Source organism: Lissotriton helveticus, chromosome 2_2 (assembly GCF_964261635.1).
Source record: "Lissotriton helveticus chromosome 2_2, aLisHel1.1, whole genome shotgun sequence".
Taxonomy (NCBI): domain Eukaryota; kingdom Metazoa; phylum Chordata; class Amphibia; order Caudata; family Salamandridae; genus Lissotriton; species Lissotriton helveticus.
The window spans coordinates 35563911-35591092 of NC_136060.1; the positions used below are offsets into that span (position 1 = coordinate 35563911).

A 27182-nucleotide genomic window follows, 5' to 3' on the forward strand; every position below is an offset into this window, starting at 1 on the left:
GGTCATCTCCATTTCGTCCTTCCTGCATTTTATTAAGATGCGACACTTTGCGCCAATGTACCTTAAGATGCGTTGCGCTTCCACAACAAGTAATGTTGCAGCGATGGAAATGCGGCAAAGTTCCGGTGCAAAGAAATAAAGACGTGACGATCTTCCAGATGCGGCGCGCTTCTCCGATGATGCGAGAAGTCTTGATTCGATGAGACCGCTGCAGCGGCAATACCCTTGTTCAGCGATGCGACGGCAACAGCTTCTGCTGCGACACTCTTCTCCGACGTTAGCGAGAAGCTTCCGCACAATGCGACAATTACAGCGGCGACACCCTTGTTCAGAGATGCGACGGCAGCCACAGCGACGGTGACACACTTCTTCCTCGTTGCAAGACACTTCTCTCGATGCAGTGCAATACGACAGCTCCAGCGGCGACACCCTTGTTCAAGTAGTGCGACGGCGATACGCTTCCTCTTCGTTGCGAGACGCTTCTCTCGATGCGGTGCAATGCGACAGCTCCAGCGGCGAAACCCTTGTTCAGAAGTGCGACGGCAGCGACGGCGACATGCTTCTTTCTTGTTGAGTCGCGCTTCCAGCTCCTTGTGACACGCACTCCCTCAGAAGGCCCAAAACAGCAGCAGGCACTTCCAAAGAACTCTGGGGAGCTGGAGGGTGAAGTCTGTTGTCCCTGAGACTTCAGCAGGATGCAAGCTCTTTTCCAAGCCCTTGGAGATCCTTCACAAGTTGAAAGCAAAGTTCTCCTTCCTTTGGCAGTCAGGCAACCACTGCAGGCCAATCCCCCAAGCAGCACTTCAGCTTAGGGATAGTCTCTACTCAGATTCTTCAGGTTCTTCACCTCAGTTAAGGTTTCTTTTTGTAGTCCAAAAGTGATCTAATTTCTTGGGCCAGGGTCCCAATACTTATACCCCAAAATCCTTTGTCCTCTGAGGGCAGAGGGGCCTTTGCCCAGTCCAAACCAGTTCTGGAGCACTCTGTTTACATGACTCCTCCTTTCCTTTCACAGTGCATGGCAGAAACATCAGACGCGCCACAGGAGGTGGAGCCAGCATTGTCGAGGGAAAGCACAGCCCTGGAGCACTTTGTTGACATGATTCCTTCTCTTCTTTCACAGTGCAGGGCAGAGACATCAGACGTACCACAAGGGGTGGAGCCAGCACTGTGGGGGGCGGGCACAGTCCTATTCAGGTCCCAGGTGCAACTCCTCCCTCCCATCTAGATGCAGATCTCTCTATTCACCACTGGGCTGACTCATTCTGTCTCCTGGAATCCCCCAGCCCTGTCACTCAAACGCCAGACAAGGAATACACAACCTAGCTGAGGCAGGCTTTGGATAGTTAGACAAGAAAATACCTACTTTCTAAAAGTGGTATTTTCAAACACAGAATGTTAAAACCAACTTCACTAAAAGATGTATTTCATCATTCTGAGTTCAGGCATACTAAACTCGAATTTCTACCATGTTTCCTGAGTCAGTTAGGATTATAAAATGTAATAATCTAACTGCCCATGCTGGCCTATGGAGAACAGGTAGCCTTGCAATAGTGAAAAACGAAAATGGCTGTAATTCACTATTAGGACATGTCAAACACATCAGGGTTTGCCCTACCTTATACTTACAATGCACCCTGCCCTTGGGCCTACCATAGGAGTGTCTGATATGAAGAAAAGGGAAGGTTTAGGGACTGGCAAGTGGGTACACGTGCCCAGTCAGCATGGCAGTACCAGACTGCACACAGGCTCTGCAATGGCAGACCTGAGACACACTTTTCCAGGCTGCTTCTGTGGGTGGCACAACCAGTGCTGCAAGCCCACCAGCAGCATTTGGTTTACAAACCCTGGGCACTCGCAGTGCACTGTACTAGTGTCTGACAGTAAATCAAATAGGCCAATCATGGAGTCACTAATCCATACATCAATTTACAATAGGGAGAGCATATGCACTTTAGCACATATCAGCAGTGGTAAAGTACCCAGAGTCATAAAGTAGCCAACAACAGGTCAAAAAATATATAGGAGGAAGGCAAAAGTTCAGGGATGACCCTGCAAAAAAGGGCCAAGTCCAACACTGGGCCTCCCTCCCTCCGTGCTCTCTCCTACTCCTCACAAGGTACACTGGTGTTGGCATGCAGGAAAAATCCTAGTGCTCCAGGCACAACAAAATTGTTTTTGCATCCTAGGTGATGGCCCCTCACCAAGATGGAAGAATGACAGACCTTAGTCATCAGTCCTGCTACTAGCAGCAAGAGGTCTTGGTGATTTTCTTTCTCCTGATGACACTGTGCTGTTCAACAGAGTATTGGGCTCATGCTCCCACCTTTATAGTCCAAATCCAGACACATGTGGCTTAGAATCTGGCATTTGAAAGTCAAGTTGGAGTTGTCAGCTCCTTTGTAGTACTCTCACCTCTGTACTGTCCTTTGCCAAAGGTATCTTCTTCCACAGCATGAATTGCTCCAATTTTGAGTGACCACCAACACAGGCCAGAAGAGTAACCGGGGATGACACCTGGCTGTCAGCCTCCCCTGAAATATGCCCCATAAGGTTCCTCTCAATCAAGATTCCATGTTAGTGATAACCTTATCTGTCCCACAAGCTCCCTGACAATTAACACTCGCCCCACATACCAGTAACTCTTCCTGGAATTAATTAGGCCTTTGATGTGCACAGAAGATTCTCTGCTCCTCTCACTTCAGTGTGTGCGTGTTCCACCCAAGCCCTTAGCAAGACACATGTCCAGTTGGTGGGATGCAGACCTCATCTCTACAGCCTCTCAAGGGCCTGTGCTTCCGAAATGGAACAGACAGATGTTATGTAGCATCCACAAGCACACAAATGAAACCCAGCACACATGCAAGTATCATGTGCTGTTCAGCGCTACATGCAATCCATGCTGGCCAAGGGTGAGGTAAGTATACAGCCACGGCCCTTTACATGAGTAGGCCAGTAGACACCACTCCACTGACAGGTAAAATGGTCTGTTCACATTATTGGTTCTACTGAACACAAATATGTACGCTGCCACCACTGTGCTTGTGTCACTCAACTTCGGGTTAAGGCAGTAGAACCCTTTCTACACAAGTGTAGCACTTGGTGCGCCCCTCCAGGTGTAAGCAGGCTGTGTCCATGAGACAGGCCTAGGTTGTTGCGCACATGCATGTTCCATGTTTGGCCAAAAACCAGCTTCAGGGATCCAAATATTGATGGAGCTGGGGCACTCTGGGCAAGGGTGCACGTCTGTCACCATGCAGGGGAATATTCCCTCCCAACAAAGACTCATTGCTATGTGCTGTAAGAGCCAATCTAAAGCGGATTTGAAACCTTAGACACATCTCTTATCTTAAAAATATGTATAAAAGTAACACTTCTTGCAGTATTAAAGTCTTCATTACCAAGCAAGGGAGTGCTCTGGACAGTTGCTGAAGGAATGCTTTGAGTCCAGGGCTAGTGTCTGCATGACACACAATCTCCCAGAGGTAAGGGATCATCATCTGAAGTGTGCACTTTTTGCTGAAGAAGCTGAGGGTAGAAGCTTGTGTGCCTGCTCAAATGGGGAAAAAGTGTGTCTGTCCCTATAGGAGAAGGGTCTGTCCATGTGGAGATGCCCACTGTGGTCCCAGAATGATGACCACCTGGAGGAAACTGACAGAGTGAAGCCAGTGACCCATGCTGCGAAAGGATCCCATCCTAGGAGCAGTTTCCATTTTGAACTGCCCTCAAAACTTTCTCAAGTGAAGCATCAACGTGTCACCTAGCACCCTGCAGAGGGACTGCAAGATTGTTGCTGCAGCTGTCTGATCTCGGAAATGAATATTCCTCGTTGCCGCAGGTAAAGCCCTGAATAACCCAGGGCTGCAACTGCTGAAGACTCACTCCTACTGAAGATCTGGCTTGGATGCTACAACTAACATGAATGAGCACCCATCTGCAACTGGCCTGGGGAGGCTGCACCTGCAGAAGGCAAATGCCTGCCATACTTTCCTGTATATTGATCCCACTTAGTGGCTTGTGGTTACAAAGAGGTCGCCAGAGACGTTTTAAGGTATGGGGAAAGTGGACAATTGCCCAGGGCCCCACTTTCCAAGAGGCCCTGGAAGAGTGAACTTTCTCTTTAGATCACTTTTTTTTTATTTCTTGAACTCAACCCTTAATATAAAATTCAATAATGTTTTGTATCACAGCACTTGAATTAGCAGCAACATGGCAAATACAATCCAAGGTTGTTCCAAACAGGGGCCCCCAAAATATTTCTTGCCCAGGGAGCACAAATTTGTTTAGATGACACTGGAGGTTGGTACCGCAGCCCCCACATCAATGAAGCGACCACCGCAGGAGCAGATCTACCCAACTACAGCTTCACTGAAAATACGGTGCATAGTGTGATCGATACAAAAGACTAAGTGCACAGAAAAATCTGCCAAACAAACTTTAGACTCTGCCCTGGTGAACTTAAAATGACAGAAACTACCAAAAGTATTCAGGCATTTTGCCAGAGGGGTAATCCAAAGTGAATTGCACGTGCCCATAATAATAGCCAAATTCCATTCCATAATGGCGGACTTCAGACATTAGCGACCATCACGTGCAGTCGGGTAACCCGCCCCATTCATTGACAGCGGTGGCTATCTAATCTCCATACAGGTTATTAACATGTAAGACCCACTCATTTTCAAGAATACAGATTGCAGTAGTTAAATCTACATTAAAATCAACTACTAGAATTTTCCAGTAAAGCAAGAGTCTTTCCATTTAATTTGTCCCGCAGTAAAATGCTTTGTTGGCCTTTTTTTGCATTGACAATATTTCAAAAAGTCTGTTAAAAAATCGTAATGCAGACATTTAGAGCTCTATCTAGTATTTATCTTTAATCATGAGTAGGCATTCCTGTTTTCAGTTTCTATTTTTGGTTAATTCTGGTGGGGTTTTGTCAGTTTTTTCAATACCTTAAAAAATAGTGGTTGTCAGTGGTTACACATTTGCGTGCCATTAAAAACAAGAGAAACATTGTTTTTCCTGTGTGTATGGAATTTTAATTTAATTTAAATTATTGCTTGCTTTCTGCACTGATACTGCATGTGTATAGGTAGCGTATGCACAGGGTATATGATGTCCAAATACATTTTTACTGCACCAGAATGGACAACAAAGTCAATAGCATTCTTCATTAACTCTGAAGATTGTAAAGATGCTTTCAGCATACCATCTAGCAAGTGACAAGGATCTTTTACAGGGAAGCACTTCAGCTCAGGTATCGATTTTGGCAGGCCATCATACAACTTTTTCATATACGTAGCTGAATTACTGCAAATACAAACAATATCACTCTAATCTTTATTGAACTTGGTAATAACTTTTTTCAGCAGCATTCCAAGTGACTCTGCGTTCCATGTTTACCAAACGCCTGGTGTCATGTTTACACCACTACCTCAGATGCTTGGTGACAACATTCTTTTCACATGTACCTGTCACTTCATCTTCCATTGAATGTTTAAAGACTGGGATGTTTGGCAATTCACTTACAATCAATACTGACTCACTAGAAAAGGGAGCTGAGGTATCAAAGGATTTCACCCATTCTCTGTCTGTGGGTAAATGTTATGGTACATATTAGGACAGATTCTTAGGAAACCAGCCATTTCACCTATCTGTGAAATCAAATGTCACCAACATTTCAAACATGCTTCTAAACACTGCATCATTAGACCAAAGACTACAAAACTGAAAAAAGCAGAAGGAAGAAGAGACAATGTTTTAGTGACATCCCTAAACAACAAAACTCAAGCAGAATAACAGCCCAGTCTTCCTTGATGCTACCTTGTATAATAAAGTCACATTGTATTGGCCCCTTCAGGAAGAAATAAAAATGTCTCTTTCACTCATCTTTTCCTTTCTATGAATGGCACTTAGTTTGTGGTTGCAAAGGTGTTTTTTCAGTGTTTATATGTTTACACCGGTGATGGCTATTTTCCTTTCAGTGGGGTTTTATCAGTTATTATAGGTTTAAACCTAAAATCAGATAGCCTAATCATGAGTCAACAGTTTCCTAGTCATTTAGGATTCCTTGTCAAACAAATCTGGGGATCTTCTTCTAATAACATGATGGGCTCAGTATGTTGAGGTTTGGAGGTCAATTTCATCAATCCTCTAGGACGGCTATTAGCTCGTCATAGACCCAACTTGCCCAACTCAGCTGGGACAATACCTTGTAGTTCCATCACACAATCATTCACTTTGTCTGAAAAGGGAATATATCCTGAAAAAGCACAAATTATTTGACCACTCAACCATAGTCAAGTGTACACATATTTAATTAATTAAAAGTTGAAGCAGTTCTTTGATAGAAGGAATGGGTTAGGGCAATTTCTTCCCAGAAGTAGACAAACATGGTAGCACTGTGCACATGTATGCTTCTAGTAAGATATAAATGATAAGTTAATTACGAATTGGATATATATCTCTTTCTCTCTCTCTCTCTCTCTCTCTCCCCCCTCTCCCTCCCCCCTCTCTCCCCCCCCAATTCAACATAAGAGTATACCTAGTAGGGACACAACCTGACTGTCAAATGAACATCGTTCTTACATTCAACAACTTTTCAAAATTAGATAATGCACACTAGTCATGCATCTATAGGCGTGGATACTGGATCAACTCTCATTCTGATACGGCTTAATTCTGCCTCTTCATAGTTACCTACATTCAAAGGAATTCTTGCTTTGGAGTCTAAAACTAGAAGAATATAATCATGCAAAAACTATGATTGCTGCCTTCTCTCAGAGATGCCTCTTGCAAATGTCCTTGGAAAAAGTGAAGGTGATGGGGCACTAAAATAGAGGAGGCAACCTCCACCCCAACAAAATGTCTGTTTCACATCCTGATAGACATTGCCATTTCTCTGTGCTTGCCTACGCTCTGCTAATAAGCAACTCTAAAAGGATTTTAGAAAACATTGTTTTAATGGGAAAATGTAATATACAATTTAGCATTTTGGCACCTTTCTTCCATGAAAAGAGCTTTATAAACAGCATTTTTCTTTTCTTTTGCCTATCCAATGATATTTGTGTTGCCTTTTGTTTTACTGAATACTCCTGTCATACATATTTCATTTTCTTCCTCTCAAAAAGCAATCATCACAAAAAAATATAATGCTGAATGTCAGGTCCTTTGAATACATTTCGATATATATTAAGATCAGATGGTAGGATCGAAAATGCGTGACGTTCCACGGATAAAATATCATGAAGCCAGATCAATAAGAGATACATTAGTAATCAGCACTTTCCTAAACCAAAAGGTTGAGGGGCATGATATGGGTTGGCTGCAGGATATTAGATTTTTTTCGATTGTGGCAAATGTAAAGACTGAAAATACAGTTAAAAGTGGAAGGAAAATCTTGTGTCACAATGCAAACCCTCCACAAATATTTAAAAAACCTATAACTTGCAACATACCCATTACTGTGTATTTCTTAAAGTGCCCCTGTGGTAAACAATTCAATGGTAGTAACATTCACCCTGTAAAGAGCAGGTTCAAGAGCATCTAAGGGTTATCAAGGAACTAGATAATGTATTGCTGCACCCTACGCCCGATACTTTTGCAATGTCCATCCCAGTTTTAGTTAACAACTCCACAACTGTCACATGGCCCATGGGGACATTATCGTCTTCTCTAAGTTAGTATGAGCACGCTGCGGATTGCCTGCTGCTTTGCGCACGTTACTACACGAGTTTAGTTTGCAAATGTCTCTCTTGCCGTTTTCACATGACAACCTATCGCTGTGTTCACATTCTGCAGGTTCCTGGGATTTAGTCTTAACATTGCGAGCGAAGTCGATCAACAATGCCCCTTTTTATTCTGTTCTGGTCGCGCCCTAGTGCCTAGACAAAACATACTGGTGCAGCTGTTGTTTTAGGAATACGTGCTTTGGTCTTATTGAAATACACAAATAGATGGCTCACACTTGGAGAGGGACCTTTCCAGGCAGAAGAGCAGGACAGCACCTATGATGTAGTTCTACCATCTATAGACTGTGGTACGGGGTCTGCACATAACGCCCAGAGATCTTCTAATATATAATTTAGGCTCCCGGTTTTCTGTTTAAATGGATTTTTACATATCAATACAGCCGGAAAAATATATTTCCTTTGTCTGCATTTATATATAAAAAAAGAAAAATGTCAATAAATAGGTTTAACTTTGTTGTGGTCTTCAAGGAGAAGGCAAGTCTGTCCGAGCGCAGGTGGGGAGATGGCTTATCGAATTTCAGCTGAGTCAATACAAAGGATACTTAAACAAAAGGCCTCCTTTTGTTTAAGTATCCTGGCTTTGAGCATTCCTGGTGGGAGCAGAGGTGCGGTTGGATGCACACCTAAAAGAAATGGAGGAAAACAAATGCACAACGCTAATCACTTCACAGATTCTTGAGAGGCATGCTTTTGACTTTGTTCAGCTCCTAGATTCAAGAGATATGCATGTGCGTTTTACATCACACATTATACTTTCGTGTGAAATGATCTTCGGAGCCAGCTGCTTGCTGGACCTGTAGTGCAGCTGCTTTTTCGTGCTTCGTGCCTCTGAGTGTGCACGATATCGGTCTAATGGCCTCTGTAGTAAGTGTTGGAGGGTGTCAATAGAGTGTGTTTTCCGTGCCTTACAACATTTTTAACATACAGAGGGGAGGGGGAGAGTTGAGTGTGCCCCCTTGTTTCTTTCCCGTCATTTTTTCTTTGTGGACATTTTTTTACGTTAATGCGCACACATAGCTGCCAAGGTTTCACATTGTTATGAGTGACATTTTCATAATTTGGCAACGTTGTTAAAGTCCTCTTTAAGACTGTGGTGGGTGATTGCAGGACCAGTGCGACTTTCACAGGGAGCTCTGCACAGCACCGTATTTACTGCAGAGTACCGCAGCATTTTCGGTCTGGGGAGGCTCCTCCTGGAGCAAGAAGCGGTGGGGACAGAACAAGTGAGGACGGCGTTAACCTTTACTGGTCAATGCCTGTGCTCGTCCTGCGGGGTTATACTGATTTTGTGAGTTAGTTCTGGAGTAGCGTGCTACTGGATAAAAAAGCGCTTCAATGCCATAAAGGGTAGTAAGCGCTATATAAATGCAATTACAATACAATACAATAAATCATGTGTAAATCAATGCATAGGATGTGTTACATAAGACAGCGAGGCTTATAAGGCCCTTCATAGCTCACTGTCTTATATTAGAAGGTTTGCAATTTCTTAACAGCAAGTAACAAAAGGATCTCTTTGTTAGAAGCAGTAACACATTTACCCATCTGCATAAATCTATCTGAACCTTTAACAACCAAGCGCGCATTGTTTTTTTAAATAAATGTGAATAAATACTAGTTACAGAATCTTTTTTTAGCTTGCTACAAAATAAATATGGATAAATACTGAAAAAATGACAAAAAATTAAATATGGATAAATACAGACGGAAATGTTAAAAAAATAAATAGCATAAAACCGGGAGCCCTATATATAATCATTCTGCTTCTATACAAGGGGTGGGAGATTAGGCTACACTGTCTTTTAATAATGGGAGCTCCTTTCATGATTTACGGAATAATTGCTATGTTTACTATATTTGTGTTATGCATTTTCCTGCTTATTGTGGCACGTATACCGCATATTAGAGCACATTAGTTAAAATAAATATTTTAAACTGGTTTGTGTCACAATTAGATCTTATTGTGGACAAGCACAAGAGTGCGAGCGAAAGTGTGTGTCTTGCAACCACGATTCCTGAGAGAGTTGGGAGTGTTGTGTTATGGGGTGTCTAATGGTTTTTCTCCCTGTGAGTAGGAGAGCAAGTGAAGCACTATAGGTAGTCGGTCCTGGGCTTATGGATACTAAGGTGGTAGGATGACCCAATTCCTAGGCACTAAGGTCCCATAATCCTACTCATAGTTCTGTGTTTGTGCAGAATCTCTGCAACACAACTTTGAAGTATGTTGCTTAATGCAATAAACAAGGCAGGAGAAAGAACCTTGCTTAGGAGGTGTTTGCAATCTAAATACACAATTGTGCTATAAAAAACCCTGATGGGTTGAAAATTCAAAAATAACTTTTGATTCATTTATGATTGCTAACTATAGAACATGGAATGTACGTGGAATAGAGACTGATGCAAGGCTGTTTAATATGATTCATTTACATTAGATATACTATTCATATATATTTCATTAGTATTGCTTCCTTTTGCTGCTGGCTGTTGTGTATAATGTTATTTTACAACATCATATGGCAGGACAACAATGATAGGAAGATGAACATTTGATCTATGATATGGATTGACAGGAATACTTTATGGGTTGTTATATACCTACAAATGATTTAAGGGCCAGTGAAATATCTTTTTGCTCTCTTGGGCTTTATTATTTGAACTAAAGATTTAATTATGAATATCACCTATGCATTTTAACTGGGATAAGTTGTGCATAAAGTTGATTGTATCTATGCTTGTCAAAAATGTATTCACAACAAGCATCATTCCTATATACAATATGAATGGCATATAGCGGTTTCTTTCTCTATGAAAGTAGTTCCTCTTCGCGGAAATGTCATCTGTTTTGGTACATTGTAGTATGGCTTTTATATCTATCATTTGTCATTCACAAACATGCTAGAGGGTTTCATTATACTGTATGCAGTGAGAACGGTTGTGAGCTGTAACACATTGGTGTCATGACTACTGTGTAAACGACCATAGTGCAATAAGCTACACTAGGGGTGGTAGCCGTATGTGCATGTTTTTCCCTCATTCACGGTGAAGAAGGAAAACGTTACGTACCAGTAAACATTAGTTTTCAGTTTATTGTGCTGTAGACTCACATGCTTTGCACATACCTCCATCTTCATTCAAGTAAGTGGACATACAGATGTAACGCAAGGAAGATATAGAACTGTGCATACGTGTAATTAAAAGTTGCAGGTATCATAGAGTGGGCTTGCATTAGGGGGCAGACGGTGAGTGCATGTAAATCTGCACCACTGCAAGCTACCAAACAACTGTCACAGGTAAGTAACATCTGGCAAGTCCTGCTTTGGAAAAGGGTTCTCCAAGGTGGGGCTGGTCGAAAGCTACAGAGTGGCGTGGTCTTTCTGAATGTTGTAGTACGGTCAATCTAATCATTCTGATGTATTTTTCCTCCTACAAATTCCTCCCCCTGCTTCTCATTCGAGTGCTCTGAAATAACCATCTGGTTGCACAAGTTCTTTAGAAAACAACAATTAACATAAAACAAATACACAGATCAGAAGTGTAGAAAATGGATGAGAAACACACCATTGCTCCTTATTTGACAATGCACTCAATATTGCTAGTCTACCAATGTTCTAATTTGTTTTTGCCTTAAGGTTATCTCTCTTTCTTGCATTAACAACCTCAACATGAGCTCAACCACATACGAAAGTAAAACAGTTGTACTCTTGTATTTACCTTACAAACATTATTTTTGAGGTGATTCCTAACAGTTGATTCAAAACCAGCTGCACCTCAATTGATCCAATCCACTGGCGAGATCCGACAAACGCTGCAGGTTTGTCTCCGACATCAACAAGAGCCTGGTCACAGACAAAAGAATCCTTAGTATGCTAGGAAGAGAGGGTGGGGGGTTCCTATGTAGGTTGTAAACTATTAAATCTAATTTAGCAAAACATTTTACAGATGTTAATTCCCAAAATGATAAAAAAAATCCAACACAGTGAGTAGTCAAAAGAGGTCACTAACAGTAGCTGGGTACATATTAGCATGTAGCAATTACGGCTTTAGAGAACCATATAATTTCACTTCAATGTACCGACTGAGCCAGTGAATGAATCTTAGTATTTATTTATAAAGCATGCAACATAATTTAGGTGTGGTGTGCTGTTATTATTCACTTTTAAAAATAACATACATTTTGTGACTTCCTATTTTCAAGAGCGGTAGAACCTCCAAGTCACTCACTCTAAATGGTCAGTTGAGAAGACAATTTGAAATAGATCAGTTAAGTATATCAAGCAACCTCAAGGATGCCCATGGTGTTTTTTATAACTCTTTTTATTGAAAATATAAAGAGATAGCAGCACTGTTGAGGAAATAAGCAATACAGTAAACATCAAAAATATCCAGATTGTAGATCGTCAAAAACATCACACAAAATAAATCTCACGTTTGGGCTCAAGAGGATAGGTCTTCATCATCAATGGGTACCAATGGGGCTTCGCAGATGTCACCTTTGTAGGAGTTCTATGCCCCCCAAATTGCGGAACACTTTTTTGGACAGCCCCTTGCAATATATACAGTCTTTTCTCGAAACATGCACCAGTCCATGTTTTGTTTCCACGGAATCAATGTGGGAGGTGTATCAGATCCCCAGAGTTGCGCTATATCCCTTTTAGCTGCCGAAAGACCCAGAGTTACCCAGCTCCTCTGGGAGGTGGTGAGGTCAGCAGGCTCCCGAATGTTAAGAATGCAGCGCTTTGCCTCAGTGTGTATATGTTTGTGCAGGACAGACCTAAAGGTTCGGTGTACCGCTTGTTAAAACCACTGTATACAGTCACAATCCCAGAGGATGTGCATAAATGTGGCCACCTGTCCACACCCCATACGGCAATCACCCCTACTCCCCTTCCCATGTGCACCATTTGTGGTCCGGTGACGTAGGTCCTATGGACTAGCCGTAATCGAGCGGGTATACCCACCTTCCGGGGGGGACGCCACCGCCTCCCGCCATTCGTCATCGTCCATTTCAAGGCCGTCTGCCACCCATTTCCCCTTAAGTGTTTCGAGAGGACCAGGGGTATTATGGAGGAGCTTCTTGTAAGTAAGTGAGACTGCCATTTCCGGCAGGTAGCCATCCAGGAGTCTATCCTCCAGCAGGGAGGAGTCAGGGAGTGAGGTGTTCTTCGGTATAGCAGAGTACAGGGCATGACGGATCTGCAGATAGCGAAAAAACTCTGTGGACGCCATTTCAAATCGTTGTTGTAATGTTGAAAACGGCACCACATCTCCCCTGGACCAGAGATCACCTATTTGCGAAGGATGCCCATGGTTGATGCATAACTTGGGTGACAAACGGAGACATATGCCGTCCTGTACATGCTAGCGTGACTCATACACTTGCCTTCCAATCTTGCTGTTATGAATAAATGCCACCTGCTTTTGTTAGCCTGTTTCCATATACACCAGTGTATTTTGCTCCAAGGGCCAGATGTAAGAACCATTTTTCAGCTGCAAACACTCTGAATTGGAGTTTTTAAACGCAACAATGTTTTTGCAATTTACGAATCTCATTTTAGGACTGAGGGCAGTATTACCGACTCCTAAAATGGAATTGTGACTGGAAACCGAATTGCCATTTTGTAGAGGCATGTTGTGGCGTCCCTTCCAAATATTTAATAGATATGCAATATATCAGTGGTTTGCGACCATAATTCAGGTCACAAACTATTAAAAGATTACTGATTCCCAAGCTGGGATTGCTGAAAAAAGTTTCCCGGGAAAAACGTTTTGGGGAGAGAGCAGGCAGTGGTCCAGCAAACCACTTCCAGCTCTCAAACAATTTAGAAACTTTTGAAAACTCTGTTTAAAAAATAAATACAAATAAAAGAAATAGCTAGTCCTTGCAAGCCACGATTCCTGCGATAGCCACTCATGGAGTGAGCAGCAATGTGCAGCCTACCTTATAAATAATAATGAGGGTTGGATTGAGACCCACTCTGATTCGGAACAGGTCGGTTTGCAAAATTCCACACTGATTGAAAAAATATTGGTTGCAAATTGCGACAAGTATATTAGTACATCTGGTGCCTTGTCTCTAAAAGTGACCCTCTTATCTGATTCCACATCCTATGAGCAAAAGGGGTTTGTGCATCTTCATTCGATAGACACAGGTGCTGCAAATATCACAGAGAATTAAATCCACAGGCCACTGTTCATAGGTACAGGATCCAAGCATGTGCACATTGTTTCAACTCGTATAGTTCCCTCAACTAAAAAAATAAAATGGTAAAAAGGTGACCCCCCAAAACCTTTATTTATATGAGGCTGTGAGCTTTAAGTTAAATAGTTGAACTGTCCCCACTTCATTCACGATTACTTCGATAGTTGCTAAATTAGCTTTTAAATAGTGTTTTCATTAATATCAGAGTTTTTCGACCATAATTCAGGTCACAAACTATTGAAAGATTACTGACTGGGATTGTTGAAAAAAGTTCTATGGCTCCAGCAAAGTGGAAGGCTTTGACAGGTCCCAGTCAAAGTTCCTGCAGGCCAAGGGTGTAGACTCTGGGTCTGGTCTCAATTTACTGGCATGGAAAATCACAAAGTGCCCAGGATGGGGTGACAAGCTTCTGCGAGTTTGAAATCTCCGACAAGTCTCAGTCGGAGCTTGGCACGGCCTGGACTTGGGTGTCAAGCAACAACCATTGGTGTCTCCGAATGGTACCTGTGACCCACTTCCACGGGCTGAATAAAGGCTGACTTGCTCTGTCTAGATAAAAAGCTAAAAAGGGGGTCAGCTCTGGTAGGCTTGGGATTTGGGGCCCTGAGCATTGACTCTATTCCCCACTACATGCTGTCACAAAGTGCCAAAGATGGGGATCTAGAGACCCAAAGTGGGCCCCCAGCTCCGGTAGAGTTGAAAGTTCTGACCAGCCCTTCTCAGAGGTCCTGGAGGCCCTGGGTTTGGGCTCCTGGACGTTGGCTCATTTCACCGGCCCGTGGTGTCCCAAAGTGACAAGGAAGGAATTCTCTTGACCTGGAGATAGCTCAGCTTCTCTTGAAGGTCAAAATACTATGAACAGGTCTTCGGACATAGCGGAAACAGGCTCGGGCTTGGGCCACTTGGTCTTGCCTCCATTTGCCAACCTGTCATGTCAAAAGTGTCCAGGTGGGATTTTAGAGGCTTTGGGATAGTTCCAGAGCTAAACAGGGTTGAAAGCACTGACCAGGCTTCAGTCAGAGCTTTGCGAGACTGCATGCTGACCAGGGCAGGGGTCATGAACTTCGATTCCATATGCTGGTCTGGGTAGGCCTTTGCACGCATTGCAGCCTTGTAGAAGATTGCCAAGGCCCCCCCGGCGCAGTACTGGCAAAAAACTCCTACTGGATCCTAGCCAAAGCTCCAGCAGGCCCCCAAAATCTGGCCCATAAACCCTGGCTCCCGCCAGCGGCCTAGGGTGTCCCTCCATGCCCCGTCTGCCTCCTGAGTGTAAGCAGAAAAGTGTGCACAACTCTCTTTGGAATGCCTGTCACAACCAAATATACATATGTTAGCCATCAGGTTGCCATCGGAAATTAATGGTAACACACGTTGTCTGAACTGCTCTGGAAGTTCCTGTAAGAGCTCATTTGAAGCTTTTGGCCCAGTCAGAGCTCTATAAGATCAGATATATGAGGAATGTCCCATCATTCATAGAGGTTGCACATATAACAAGGAAACCTACTCAGGGATGTTCACTCATTTCTGTACTGTGACTGACTACTTTACATGGTTTATTAGGGAGCTGCTTGGACAACTTCTGCTTTTGTTTCAAGCTAAGAGTTTCTACCCTCCCTACGACTGTCCAACTTAAAGGGGTACCTAGGAGAGGCCCTTTTTTTGCCTCCGCACCCAGGAGATCATAATTCAATCAGCCTGACAGCTCCCAGTGGTCTGATCAGAATAGATGAGGTAGGGTAGCATCCGCCCCAGATAGCACCTGGAGGTCTGGGCCTTGTATGCCATGCTGTTCTCCACCTTTACCTATGCATTTCTGCAGAAGCTCGGAACCACTGTTTTGTGGGGTGTTCCAACTGCACATGCCCGTGGTGTGGACAGAACCCAAATGTCTTGTTAAGAATGCACCTTGTCCTCAATCTCCCTTCTATTCTCACAGAGCAAACTGGGCTGCCAGTTCCTTTAGGATTATCCTGTTCACTCAATCAAAGCAGGTAGCATGAACCAAAGGCAGCCTTTGTGTGAAAGTCGCCCAGGATGGGCATACTGATTCCTCTTGCTCAAGCAGATGTGGTTAACTGGTTGTTCCTGCAAGTAGAATACACTTGTATTGAAGCTTAAGGCATGCATGAGTAAGCACACAGGGTCAGTAACATGATTCTACAAATAGCTCATTAAATCAATGATGGTTCCATTGATCATTCCATCTCGTACTTGGATAGTTGTTGTAATTCTACAGTCAACGAATGCCAACGATTGCTAGCTTCCGAGGTGCATGAATTTAAAAGATGAAAACAATCTGGGCATGCCTAGAATTTAAAGTGACTAACTGTGAGTGAATGTCTTGTTACCGATCGCAAGTTTCTGAGATGGTAACGAGACATTCAACTGTCTTCCCTATTAACTTTCAATAGTACTTTCTGGTTCTACCATGATGACCATGTGTAATGGGGGAATCAGGATTTGTTTCTGTGGAGTGAGTCTGAGATATGGCTATCACATTCAAGGAAGGCTGTATGTGTGAAAATTTCCCAGTTTCAACTTCGGAAAGTAGCACGAAAAATAACAATATGGGAGTCTTTCAAGACCCTGAAATCAGAATGAGTATGCTTTAAATCCACTGGTGGGCAAGTCTGGTGTCAGGCATGGTAATAACTTTGGAAAACGCACGGGCCCCTGTAAAAAGGATAAAACCCTAACAGGGAAATCAACTACTTTAAAAGAACTTTAGCACCGGGCTCAGAGCTGATTTAACAATAGAGTAGCGTGCAAACTCTAGACATACAACCACATAATACACACTATGACAAACAACTTAAAATCTTTTTGTGTTTTTTATGGATAGAAAAAATATATGCATATAAATAGATTCAATTTATACATGATTTGCTTCAAAACATAAATAAATATACATTACAACATATATTACACTGGTTAAAGCCACATATTAATACCAATTATGATGTCACCTGGAAGGTTTGTATTTGTGTACGGATCAAATACACCCATTTATATATGATAGATGGTTGAGCAGCTTATTACATTTTTCACAATCCGTATTGTCAGGACACAATTTGCAATAAGATTAGAGTCGTATATACAGAACACTGGTAGTCATTTGAAGAATACCACCAACGCGTTTCGGCAAATGCCTTCTTCAGGGTTTTCTTTACCAGTGGATACTTTGCTGCACTCTTCAACGATTTAGTATGTGACCGCCCCTCATCTTTTATTAGGTTATGGACTAAAAATGGGTAGCTCCGTTCAGCACTTTGTATTGGCGATTACGTGTCTTCAGTATGTAAAAATGGCATTCATGAAGCCAAGGTGCGTACAATGTACTCAACCTATTTTGTATCTTCTTTTTTATCAGCCCCTGACTGTATAACAGCTATTTCTATTGGTCGGAGGTCCTTTATGTATAAATATCTTATTTAACTCTGGCAGGAGCCTGTCCCCAATGGCATATTCCTATTTCTTTGTCCCTTTAATGGATAGAACTGTATGATAAGGTTCAAGGATCCTAAAGTTGCACTTACCACCGTTTCCTACTTCTTTTTATAGATCCAACGCTGATATTTAACCAATTTTTGGACCCACTAGGGGCCCCCGTTTTTGTGTCAGGGCCACTCTGTTACGGTGTTATCTATTCCTGCCTCCGACCCGCTTTCCATGTACCAAGCTTAATAAATTAAAAAATATTTTTTTAAGTTGGTTGTCATAGTGTGTATTAGGTGGTTGTATGTCTAGAGTTTGCACGCTACTCTATTGTTAAATCAGCACTGAGCCCAGTGCTAAAGTTCTTTCAAAGTAGTCAGGCATGGTAATTCCAGCTAAGACTGTCTGAGGGTTGTTTGAAAGTCAATCACTCTGGGGCCATCCCTTTATACCCGAAGATCAGACTTTGATTGTCCATTGCAAGCCCTCAGGTCCTGTAATGGAGGTATGACACCTATGTGCCTTGTATCCATCTTGTGGGAAAAGCATGTACCTAGACCATCACAGGTTTAAAACCCCCAGATGTCGAACTATGTACTACACGTCTGTCTGTAGCGCATGCCTGACAAGAGGCCACTCAAACCCCATAGGACAGGTTTTGACGCTCAACATATGGCCTTTAGTCTCTGGTATGGGAAAAGGCTAGCAGTCATGCCGCTTCTCCACACACAAAACAGGCCTCCTTCAGAGAAACTCCCTGCACTCACTGGTCTACAGCTGTCTTATGCAAATTTGTGATCCAACCTGGGTGAAAGACTAACTGAACTATCTAGCAGCTGGATACCTCTGAAGTTTCCCTCAGGATAGCTGGTACTGGGACAATATTGTTAAAAGACTGTTAAAACAAACGATTATTCATAATATGGCCCGTGCTTAGAAATTGAGAGATAGCAGTACCAGAGAGCGGTGTACAAAGAGTTCTTTGGAAAAAACATATGTAGTACACATTGAAAAATCCGGTGGTAAAGTAACTGATAAATGTGAGTTACAGAATATTAGGCAGAATTCTAATGTGAACTACCAGATGTAACAAACATCGGTAAAGCAAACAGGTACGGTATTGGCTGGCTCCCTTTTGATTTTGGCAATGCTTGCTTTGCTATAGTTTGTGCAAAAGATTACTGTTGGGAAAGCTGACAGGCCCTCATCAATCAAAAAAGAAAAAATGTTTCAAAGCAAAACTATTGTTTTCAGCCTGAAGAAGCACACATTGCTGTAGTAGTCCAAGGCATTGAATGGCACTACATTGAGAGTAAATGTGCACCTTGTGAAACAAGAGAAGTTCGTCAATCACAGTAAAGTTACCCAATGGGTGACGTGGCCTGCTCCACTGCCCCATGCTATATGCAGTAGGGGGTAGAAGATAAAAGTAAGAGCCAGTAATAGACCAATGGATGAAGAGGTCTGGCTAACGCCCAAATAAATAAGTGTATTATAAATTTTGTTTTAGTAAAATCAAAAGGTCTTGGCTAACGTCAGACTTAAAGGTGCAGTCACCCAAACCTAAAGAGAACAATTAGGGGCATACTGGCAAATTTGTGTTTCCATATAAGGAGGGCCAGTTCTGATAGGCCGGATGGCCTATCAGAGGGACTTTAAAAGCATATGCAAGGAAGATAGGACTCATATGATATGACAGGACCGATGAAGCCTAAAAGCCAGACAGGCCTCAGCTTACTGGAAACCAATGTGCCACTGCAAAAGGGAAGGTGGGAGACCTAAATAACGACAGCAGTCGAGATGGCTTAGGATCATTGAATGGACCAGAGAGCATAGTAGGTTAAAAGACAGAAAAGGGCAGATTTTCCATAACATACAAATGCAGAAAAAGCAAATGGAATAGACCTTGTGTAGTTTTGAACTGAATGGGACGGAATGACGGCGTGCTTGTATAGGGATGGCTGCCGCAAATAATTTCTTTTGTATCTGTATAGTTTAAGAAAGCTCTGATTTATTTAAAAGCCAATTTTGCAAAGGCATTGTTTAAAAGTTTCAGTGTAAAAAAGACTGGCCATCAAGTCCAATGAGAATCTGTGTGTCGTCTATGCAGTTTAGGATAGAAAAACCAAAAGAGCAGATAATATGGGCTAGCAGAAGCAGATAGTTGTTAAAGAGAGTGGGGCTCAACATGGAGGAAACTCCAAGTGCTAAAGGTTTGAAATCAGACCTTTAATGGACCAATTAACTGCTTGGGCACCATCTGGAATGTAGAAGCCAATCCATCCAAGCACTGGTCACGGACTTCCACCAGGTGTAAATGTTGCAAAAGCAGATCATGGGAAACAGTGTGTTGAAGGATGCTGAGAGGTCGAGTAAGATCAGAGCGGTAATATAACTCGGATCTACCAGGCCTCTGTGATCGACTAAGATGGAAAGGAGAGCAGAATTTGTGCTGTGGAGAGGACAGAAACCAGATTGAATTGGGTCATGGGAATTACTAATTTCTAGAAATGAGGATAGCTGAGTATTGGCCTCTTATTTAAGTATTTTTGGACAGGGGAAGAATAGAGTTTGGTCTGAAATTGATAATAAAAGAGAGATCATATATATTTTTTTATCAGCTGTGGTACCTATGAAGACACTCCGATGGAACCAAGGAGCAAGAGATGAAAATTGCAAATATGAGTAAAAACAGGAGCAATTGCACAAGAGCCAAGAGAAGGAAATTGTGCAGAACATGGTTCCAAGGCAGAACCAGGTTAGATGGAAGTCTTCAGAGAGTTAGTCCTATCTGCCATGAGAGGGTTGGAAACTACACGATGTGTAATATACAAATGATGGCCAGTCCATGGCAGAGGAACAGATAATTCAAGTGAAGATTAAATATAAAATACGTTCTGTTGAATGGGTAGGATAAGTTACATAATGGAAATAACTGAGAGCAGACATATAGTCAATGAGCAGGGGAGTTTCAGTTCATGATGGTAGGTCTGCCCAAACATTAGAAAATTAGCTTAGAATTCCTGAAATTCACAGCTGTCTGACTTAGAGCAGGAAGTTGAGATAGTGATCTCGTAGTTTGACTGAAGTGCAAAAACTAAAGATTTAGAGGAGACAGCAGCAGTGACTCTATAAACAAAACATCAGGCCTGCCACCTCTTTTATGTGGATGTGGAAGATGGATGATTTTGAACTCATCGGATGACAAGAGCCAAGTAAGGACTCAATGACAAAATGACGAAAAGGATATCAAAATTATACTCTGATATCAAGTCAACAATGTGTAATTAATATATTATCCCCAACCACACTGGCTTTGAACGGAATATGTTACTTACCCTGTAAGCATTGGTTCATGGCATGTAGTGCTGTAGATGCATACTCTTGCCATGTAGTGCTGGGTCCGGATGTGTGCAAGTTGTTTCTTCAAAGAAGTCTTTTGAGTCATGAGGTAAAGTGACTCCTCTTCTTGGTGATAATGCGCATGGGTTAAATTGTTTTTCCACAGATGGGTGAGAATGGAGTGTAAAAGTAAGTAGTAAGTAAAGAGATGTCGTGCATATAAAATTGTAAATTGATACTTGTATAGCGCACTACTCACCCGCAAGGGTCTCAAGGCGCTTGTACGAATACCGCTGTGGAACCTATCCTGGCTTTCCCTGTGCGGTGTCCACTCCTGGGCACCCCCAAGGTGGAGGCCAGGCATCCTTAGCGTTGTGGGGTCCGTTGTGGAGATTAAGCAAGCTATTGCCCAGAGTTGCAGAGTGGGACTCCATGATTGGAATAGGCACCGAGGCGAGAATTATCAGGTCCGTGGAATTTTGAGCCCAAGACCCGTCGAGGCGGGGAATTGAACCCTGGTCCCGGGCTAGACCTCTGCATCAGGGTCTGCCGCTCTAACCATTGAGCCACACTTCTCCACATATACAAAGAGAAAAGAAGCAGCAACGGTCACAGGTGTCCGGGGAGTCTTGTGAATCTACAGGACTACATGCCATGAACAGATGCTAACAGGGTAAGTAACATATTCCGTTCGAGGCAAGTGTGGCTCTAGATATACATGCTTTGCATAGAATGTAAAGCAGTAATCCTCAGAAGTGGTGGCTAACCTGTGGCATTGCAGTTGTTTGAAAAAGTGTACAGCACTGCCTGACCCACATTAGCTTGTTGGCGTGCTAGAACATCTTCACAGTAATGCTTAGTGAAAGTGTGTGGTGTAGACCACATAGCTGCTTTACACCTCAGATATTTCAATGTTTCCTAGGAAATCCATAGATGTTCCTTTATTTTGTGCTCTAGGACAGGGGTCTTCAAACTGTGGGGCGCGACCCCCAGGGGGGCCGTGGAGCGATGCAGAGGGGGTCGCGCCTTCACAGTGTCACTTCTGCCCTGGCCTCCAGGGCTTCAGCCCCCCCTCATCCCCCATCCTGTCTCAGCCCGGGCTGCTGCAGTGCAGCTCATGCTCCTGGGGCCTCGGCTGGGCAGTGTCTGGAGTCTTATCTCCGGCCCGGGTTTTTCACAGGTCTTTAAAGACCATTAGCATATTTACATGCCTTTGTTAACTGATTACCAAAGCTTAGTTTATTTATGGTTCCAGTACCCCCTGGGCCCCCACTCTGCCTATTCCTTACATTTGTATTTTTACACTTACTGCTGTAGTGTGAGAATGCATTTAATGAAAATAAATATAAAGTTGGGTTGCCAAAAGAAACATGCCTGCTATGTATTGTTTAAAGATTCTGCAGAGACCTGCTCTTGACACTAAAGTCATAATAAAAAAATTATGTATTAATTAGTTATGTGACTTTTCTGACTTTATTCTCTTTAATTATTAGTCATGGATCATTGAGGCATCCCTAGAACACAATTAAAAGTGCTTTCTATTTATATTTGCTGTTCTAAGTATTCACAGATAAGTGCAAAAAAAACAGCTGTAGGTGACTGCTTATTTCTGGGCCATCAAACTAATGAGCTGGTAACCCTAATCATCAGACTGGAAGTTTGTTGCAGGATCAGCACATTATTTATTTCCTCCACCCTCGAACCCTGATTAATGCCATTATAGCAATAGTTTAACTTATATCTGAAACCCTACGCTTCAAGTTTCTGGGAATGCACCCTGCTTTCAGACTACTCACTTCTCATTCTCGCTTTCACTTTCACGTTCACCCTGCACACCCAGTGATCACAATGCACTCACACTGATCACCATGCACTCACAGCGATCACAATGCACTCACAGCGATCACAATGCACTCACAGCGATCACAATGCACTCACACTGATCACCATGCACTCACACTATTCACCCACTCACCCTGCACTCACACTGATCACCATGCACTCACACTGATCACCATGCACTCACACTATTCACCATGCACTCACACCAATCACAATGCACTCACACCATTCACCCGCTCACCCTGCACTCACAGTGATCACAATGCACTCACACTGATCACAGTGCACTCACACTGATCACCGTGCACTCACAACATTCACACACTCACCCTGCAGCTACAGTGATCACAATGCACTCACACTGATCACAATGCACTCACAACATTCACCTGCTCACCCTGCACTCACAGTGATCACAATGCACACACACTGATCACAGTGCACTCACACTGATCACCATGCACTCACACCATTCACCCGCTTACCCTGCACTCACAGTGATCACAGTGCACTCACACTGATCACCATGGACTCACACCATTCGCCCGCTCACCCTGCAGTCACAGTGATCACAATGCACTCACACTGATCACAGTGCACTCACACTGATCACCATGCACTCACAACATTCACCCACTCACCCTGCACCTACAGTGATCACAATGCACTCACACTGATCACAGTGCACTCACACTGATCACCATGCACTCACAACATTCACCCACTCACCCTGCACCTACAGTGATCACAATGCACTCACACTGATCACCATGCACTCACACCATCGACCCGCTCACCCTACACTTACCGTAATCACAATTCACTCATACTGATCACAATGCACTCACACTGATCACAATGCACTCACATTGATCACAATGCACTCACACTGATCACCATGCACTCACACTGATCACCATGCACTCACACTGATCACAATGCACTCACACTGATCACCGTGCACTCACAACATTCACCCACTCACCCTGCTCTCACAGTGATCACTCTGCACTAAAAATCCGCTTGCATTGTTCACTCTGTACCTCACCCTGCAGTCACACAAGCACACTTCTCACCCTGCACTCATGTGACACTCCACTCACCTGTCCCCCCCTTACTGCTCAATCTGTAGCTCACTCAAACAAGGCCATCACTAACCATGCACTAATTCGTCCCACTCTGCACTTACAGCCGAACCCAAATTCATATGGTCACCTCACTCACCCTGCAGTCACTCCTTTTACCCTACTCCCACACGGTTGCATTGCTCACCGTACAGTCACATGGGCACTCTTGTCACCCACACAGAAGGTTAAAGTGCCTGGTACAAAGAAGATGTACCATGCACATCACAGAACTGAGTGTAAGTAAACTATGAGTAGCATTATAAAAAAATGAAATGTTTGTCAGACAGGTGCTATAGAGAGATGAGGTGTATTGTTGGTGAGTGGTAGTGAGGGAATTCATGGAGAAGGTGGAAAGACTGTTGCACCGTGTGCGACCAGTGCTTAGACAAGCCCTGGCTGGGAGTGTTAACCCCCCCCGAAGTTCGGGTCTAGTGGATCCCCTGCTTCTGCCTATTATTTACATTTGTAGTGCGCTACTGTTACCAAAAGGTATCCTGGGGCTAATAACCATCTGCCTGCAATGTGAGAGAGGGATCCGGGGTTGGGAGAGGAGAGAAGAGAGGGATGGAAGGAAGGGAGTGAGAGGAAAGGGGCATGGGTAAACTGCTTAACTCTGCACAAGACCGCCACGGTTTGAATGCACCCTTGCTGCTCCCGGCCATGGCCAGGTGAGCTTCTAATGTGGCAGCGCGTATTCCTGCGGATTGGGAGGCCATTCACAGAGGTTGACTAGACATCTTTCTGATGTTAATTGCTGTATTTTGGTTATAAACTGGTACTGATGGGGTGAAATCTTTCCTCAGTATTACTGTGTTTTAAAAAATTCTAAATAATAAAGCAATGCTACCCCAAAATACGCAGCATCACAGAAGATTATTTACATTTTCTACTCACACAATTTAGTCAAGCCTGTCGCATAATTTGGTCCTCACCTTCCTCATAACCTAGAGGTTTAGAAATTTTTATCAGGAGGGGGTCCTTACGTTTGAAAATGTTGACAAGGGGGTCTCGGCATCCAAAAGTTTGAAGACCTCTGCTCTAGGAGGTGTACGTAGAATTATTTTGGCTTCAGCATAACATGTTTGAATACACTTAACTGACCATCTGGCAATACCCGATTTGGATATAGGCTTTCCTTTATGAGTTGGTAAGAAAGCAACAAATAGTTGTTAAGTGTTTCTAAAAGTTTTAGCCCTATCATTGTAGTACATGAGGGCTCTTTTGATGTTTATTGTATGGAGAGCCCTCTCCTCAACTGAGTCTGGTTGAGGGAAAAAACGGTAGCTGGATTAACTGTGGTGGAAATGACAGATGATCTTTGGAAGAAATTTAGGGTTGGTGCGGAGGACCACCTGTCTCTGTTTAGCTAGAAGAACAGTTCGTCTAAGGTTAATGCTTGGAGCTCACTAACACGTCTGAGTGAGATAATATAGCCTTATAGCCCACTGTAGAGGGCTATACCGGCTATTAAAGGCCCTCTTGAGCATTAAAGGCCCGAGCCGAAGGCGAGGGCCTTCGACAAGGGAGAGGGACTTTAATAGCCGGTATACTCCAGCTACGAAGGGCTATAAGGCTATTAGAACATTCTGCCACTAGAGGGCAGAATGTTCGAACAAAAAAAAACAAAGCCTAATGGAAGCGTGAGGGGATTGGAATCCCCTCAGGCTCCCTTTAGCCTTTGTTCACAGCCAGAGCTGTAGACAAAGAAACATCGGAATGTTGGAGCTCCAGGCTTATACCAGCCATTATAAGCCCGGAGCACTCCATTGTTTTCAATGGAGCTCCCAACATTCCAATGTTCTAAAAGCTATTAATAATTCCATCTTCCAAGACAGAAATTGAAGGGGGCAAGTATACACGGGTTTAAATAGAGGGCTGGTGGAACCGGTAGTGGAATTACTCTTTTAAGACAATCCATGAAGACTTTAACTACTGGCATTGTGAATAAAGAAACGTGTTGCCTTTTCTGAAGATAGGCAGTTACTGCGGCAAGATGTAACCTTATGGAAGTGAACGCTAGCCCAGAGAGTTGTAAATGAAGCAAGTAACAGACAATGTTCTGCACTGGGCATTAAAAGGATCAATTTGTTTTGAGTGGCAATAACATACAAATCTTTTCTATTTAGCTGTGTAGCATGCTCAAGTGTAGGTCTACGGTCTTCTTTAAGAATGGTTATACATTCAGGTGGGAGATTGAGGTAACCGAACTCTATGACTTCATGTGCCAGATCGCTAGTTTGAGAGACTTGGGATCTGGGTGCCTGAATTCTCCATGGATCTGAGTGAGAAGGCCCGGCTTCTTGAGGAGTTTCTCATGGGGAACCACTGGAGGTCCAGCACTATTGTGAACCAAGGCTGATGGGCCCATGTGGGAGCTACTAATATGAGTGTGGACACGTTTGCCTGAGCTTTTGAACCATAATTAGAAGGAGAGGTAAAGGAGAAAAAGTGTAGACAAATGTCCCTGACCAATTCATACATGGTGCATTGCCGCTGGATTGTGGGTGTGGGAATCTGGAGGCCAAGTTTGGGCATTTGGCGTTGTCCACGGTTGTGAACAGATCTATAAAAGGTGACCCTATTTTGTGGACGTATGGGAGGAGGTCTTGTGGGTGGAGTACCCATTCGTGGACTTGTTGCCGCATCATGCTGAGGAGGTTGGCAAAAACGTATTCCACTAACATATTAATGTTGCTATGGCGAGCCTATCGCCAAATGGTCTGAGATAGGTGATAGAGATGTGGAGAACGTGTTCCCCCTTGTTTCTGAGGTAGTACATGGCTGTCATATTGTCTGTCCAGACTAAGACAACCTTACCGATCAGGGGAGGTAGAAAGCCTTTCAATGCTAGGTGAACAGCTTGAAGCTCTAGGTAGTTGATGTGGAGACCCAATTATTTATTCTCCCATAGTCCCTGTACTGTGAGATTCTGTAAGTGTGCACCACATCCCGTTGGTAATGCATCCATTGTGACAGTGATGTGGCAAACAAGGTCAAGGAAAGGCCACCCCTGTAATAAGTTGTTGGTGTTCCATCACTGAAGTCTGTGATTAGTGTGGCTGCCTATCAACACTAGACCTTTCCAATGACCCTGTGACTGAGACCACTGTTGAGCTAAGCATTCCTGCAAGCGACACACATGCGGTACTATGGCAATGTAGTAGGCCATCACGCCTAAGAGACACATGGTAGGGTTACCATGTGGAAGTGCTCTGATAGGATGTATTCGTTTAGGGGCCTGAGGTCTAGAATTGCCCATAAAGAGCCGTCTTTTTGGGGTATTAGGAAATATAGAGTACACACTCCTGAACCCTAGTGATGTATAGATAGGTACAGCTCTATAGCTCCTTTAAAGAGGAGAGCACAGATATTCTGTTTGAGCAATGTTTGAAGCTCTAGAGATAGCCTGTGATTGTGAGGTAAAGTGTTCGGAGGTGTGGTAATGAGCTCCAGACAATAGCCATGATGGATAATATCCAACACCCA

At 43.3% G+C, this 27182-nt stretch overlaps 1 protein-coding gene across 1 annotated transcript in view; it reads right to left on the reverse strand.

The window, feature by feature from the left end:
• Positions 1-27182, reverse strand: part of UFSP2 (UFM1 specific peptidase 2) — a 228999-nt gene that overhangs the window by 89966 nt on the left and 111851 nt on the right. Inside the window, exon 9 of the mRNA XM_078678042.1 lies at positions 11463-11587. Within this exon, the coding sequence (XP_078534168.1) occupies positions 11463-11587 (125 nt within the window). The remainder of the gene's footprint in view (positions 1-11462; positions 11588-27182) is intronic.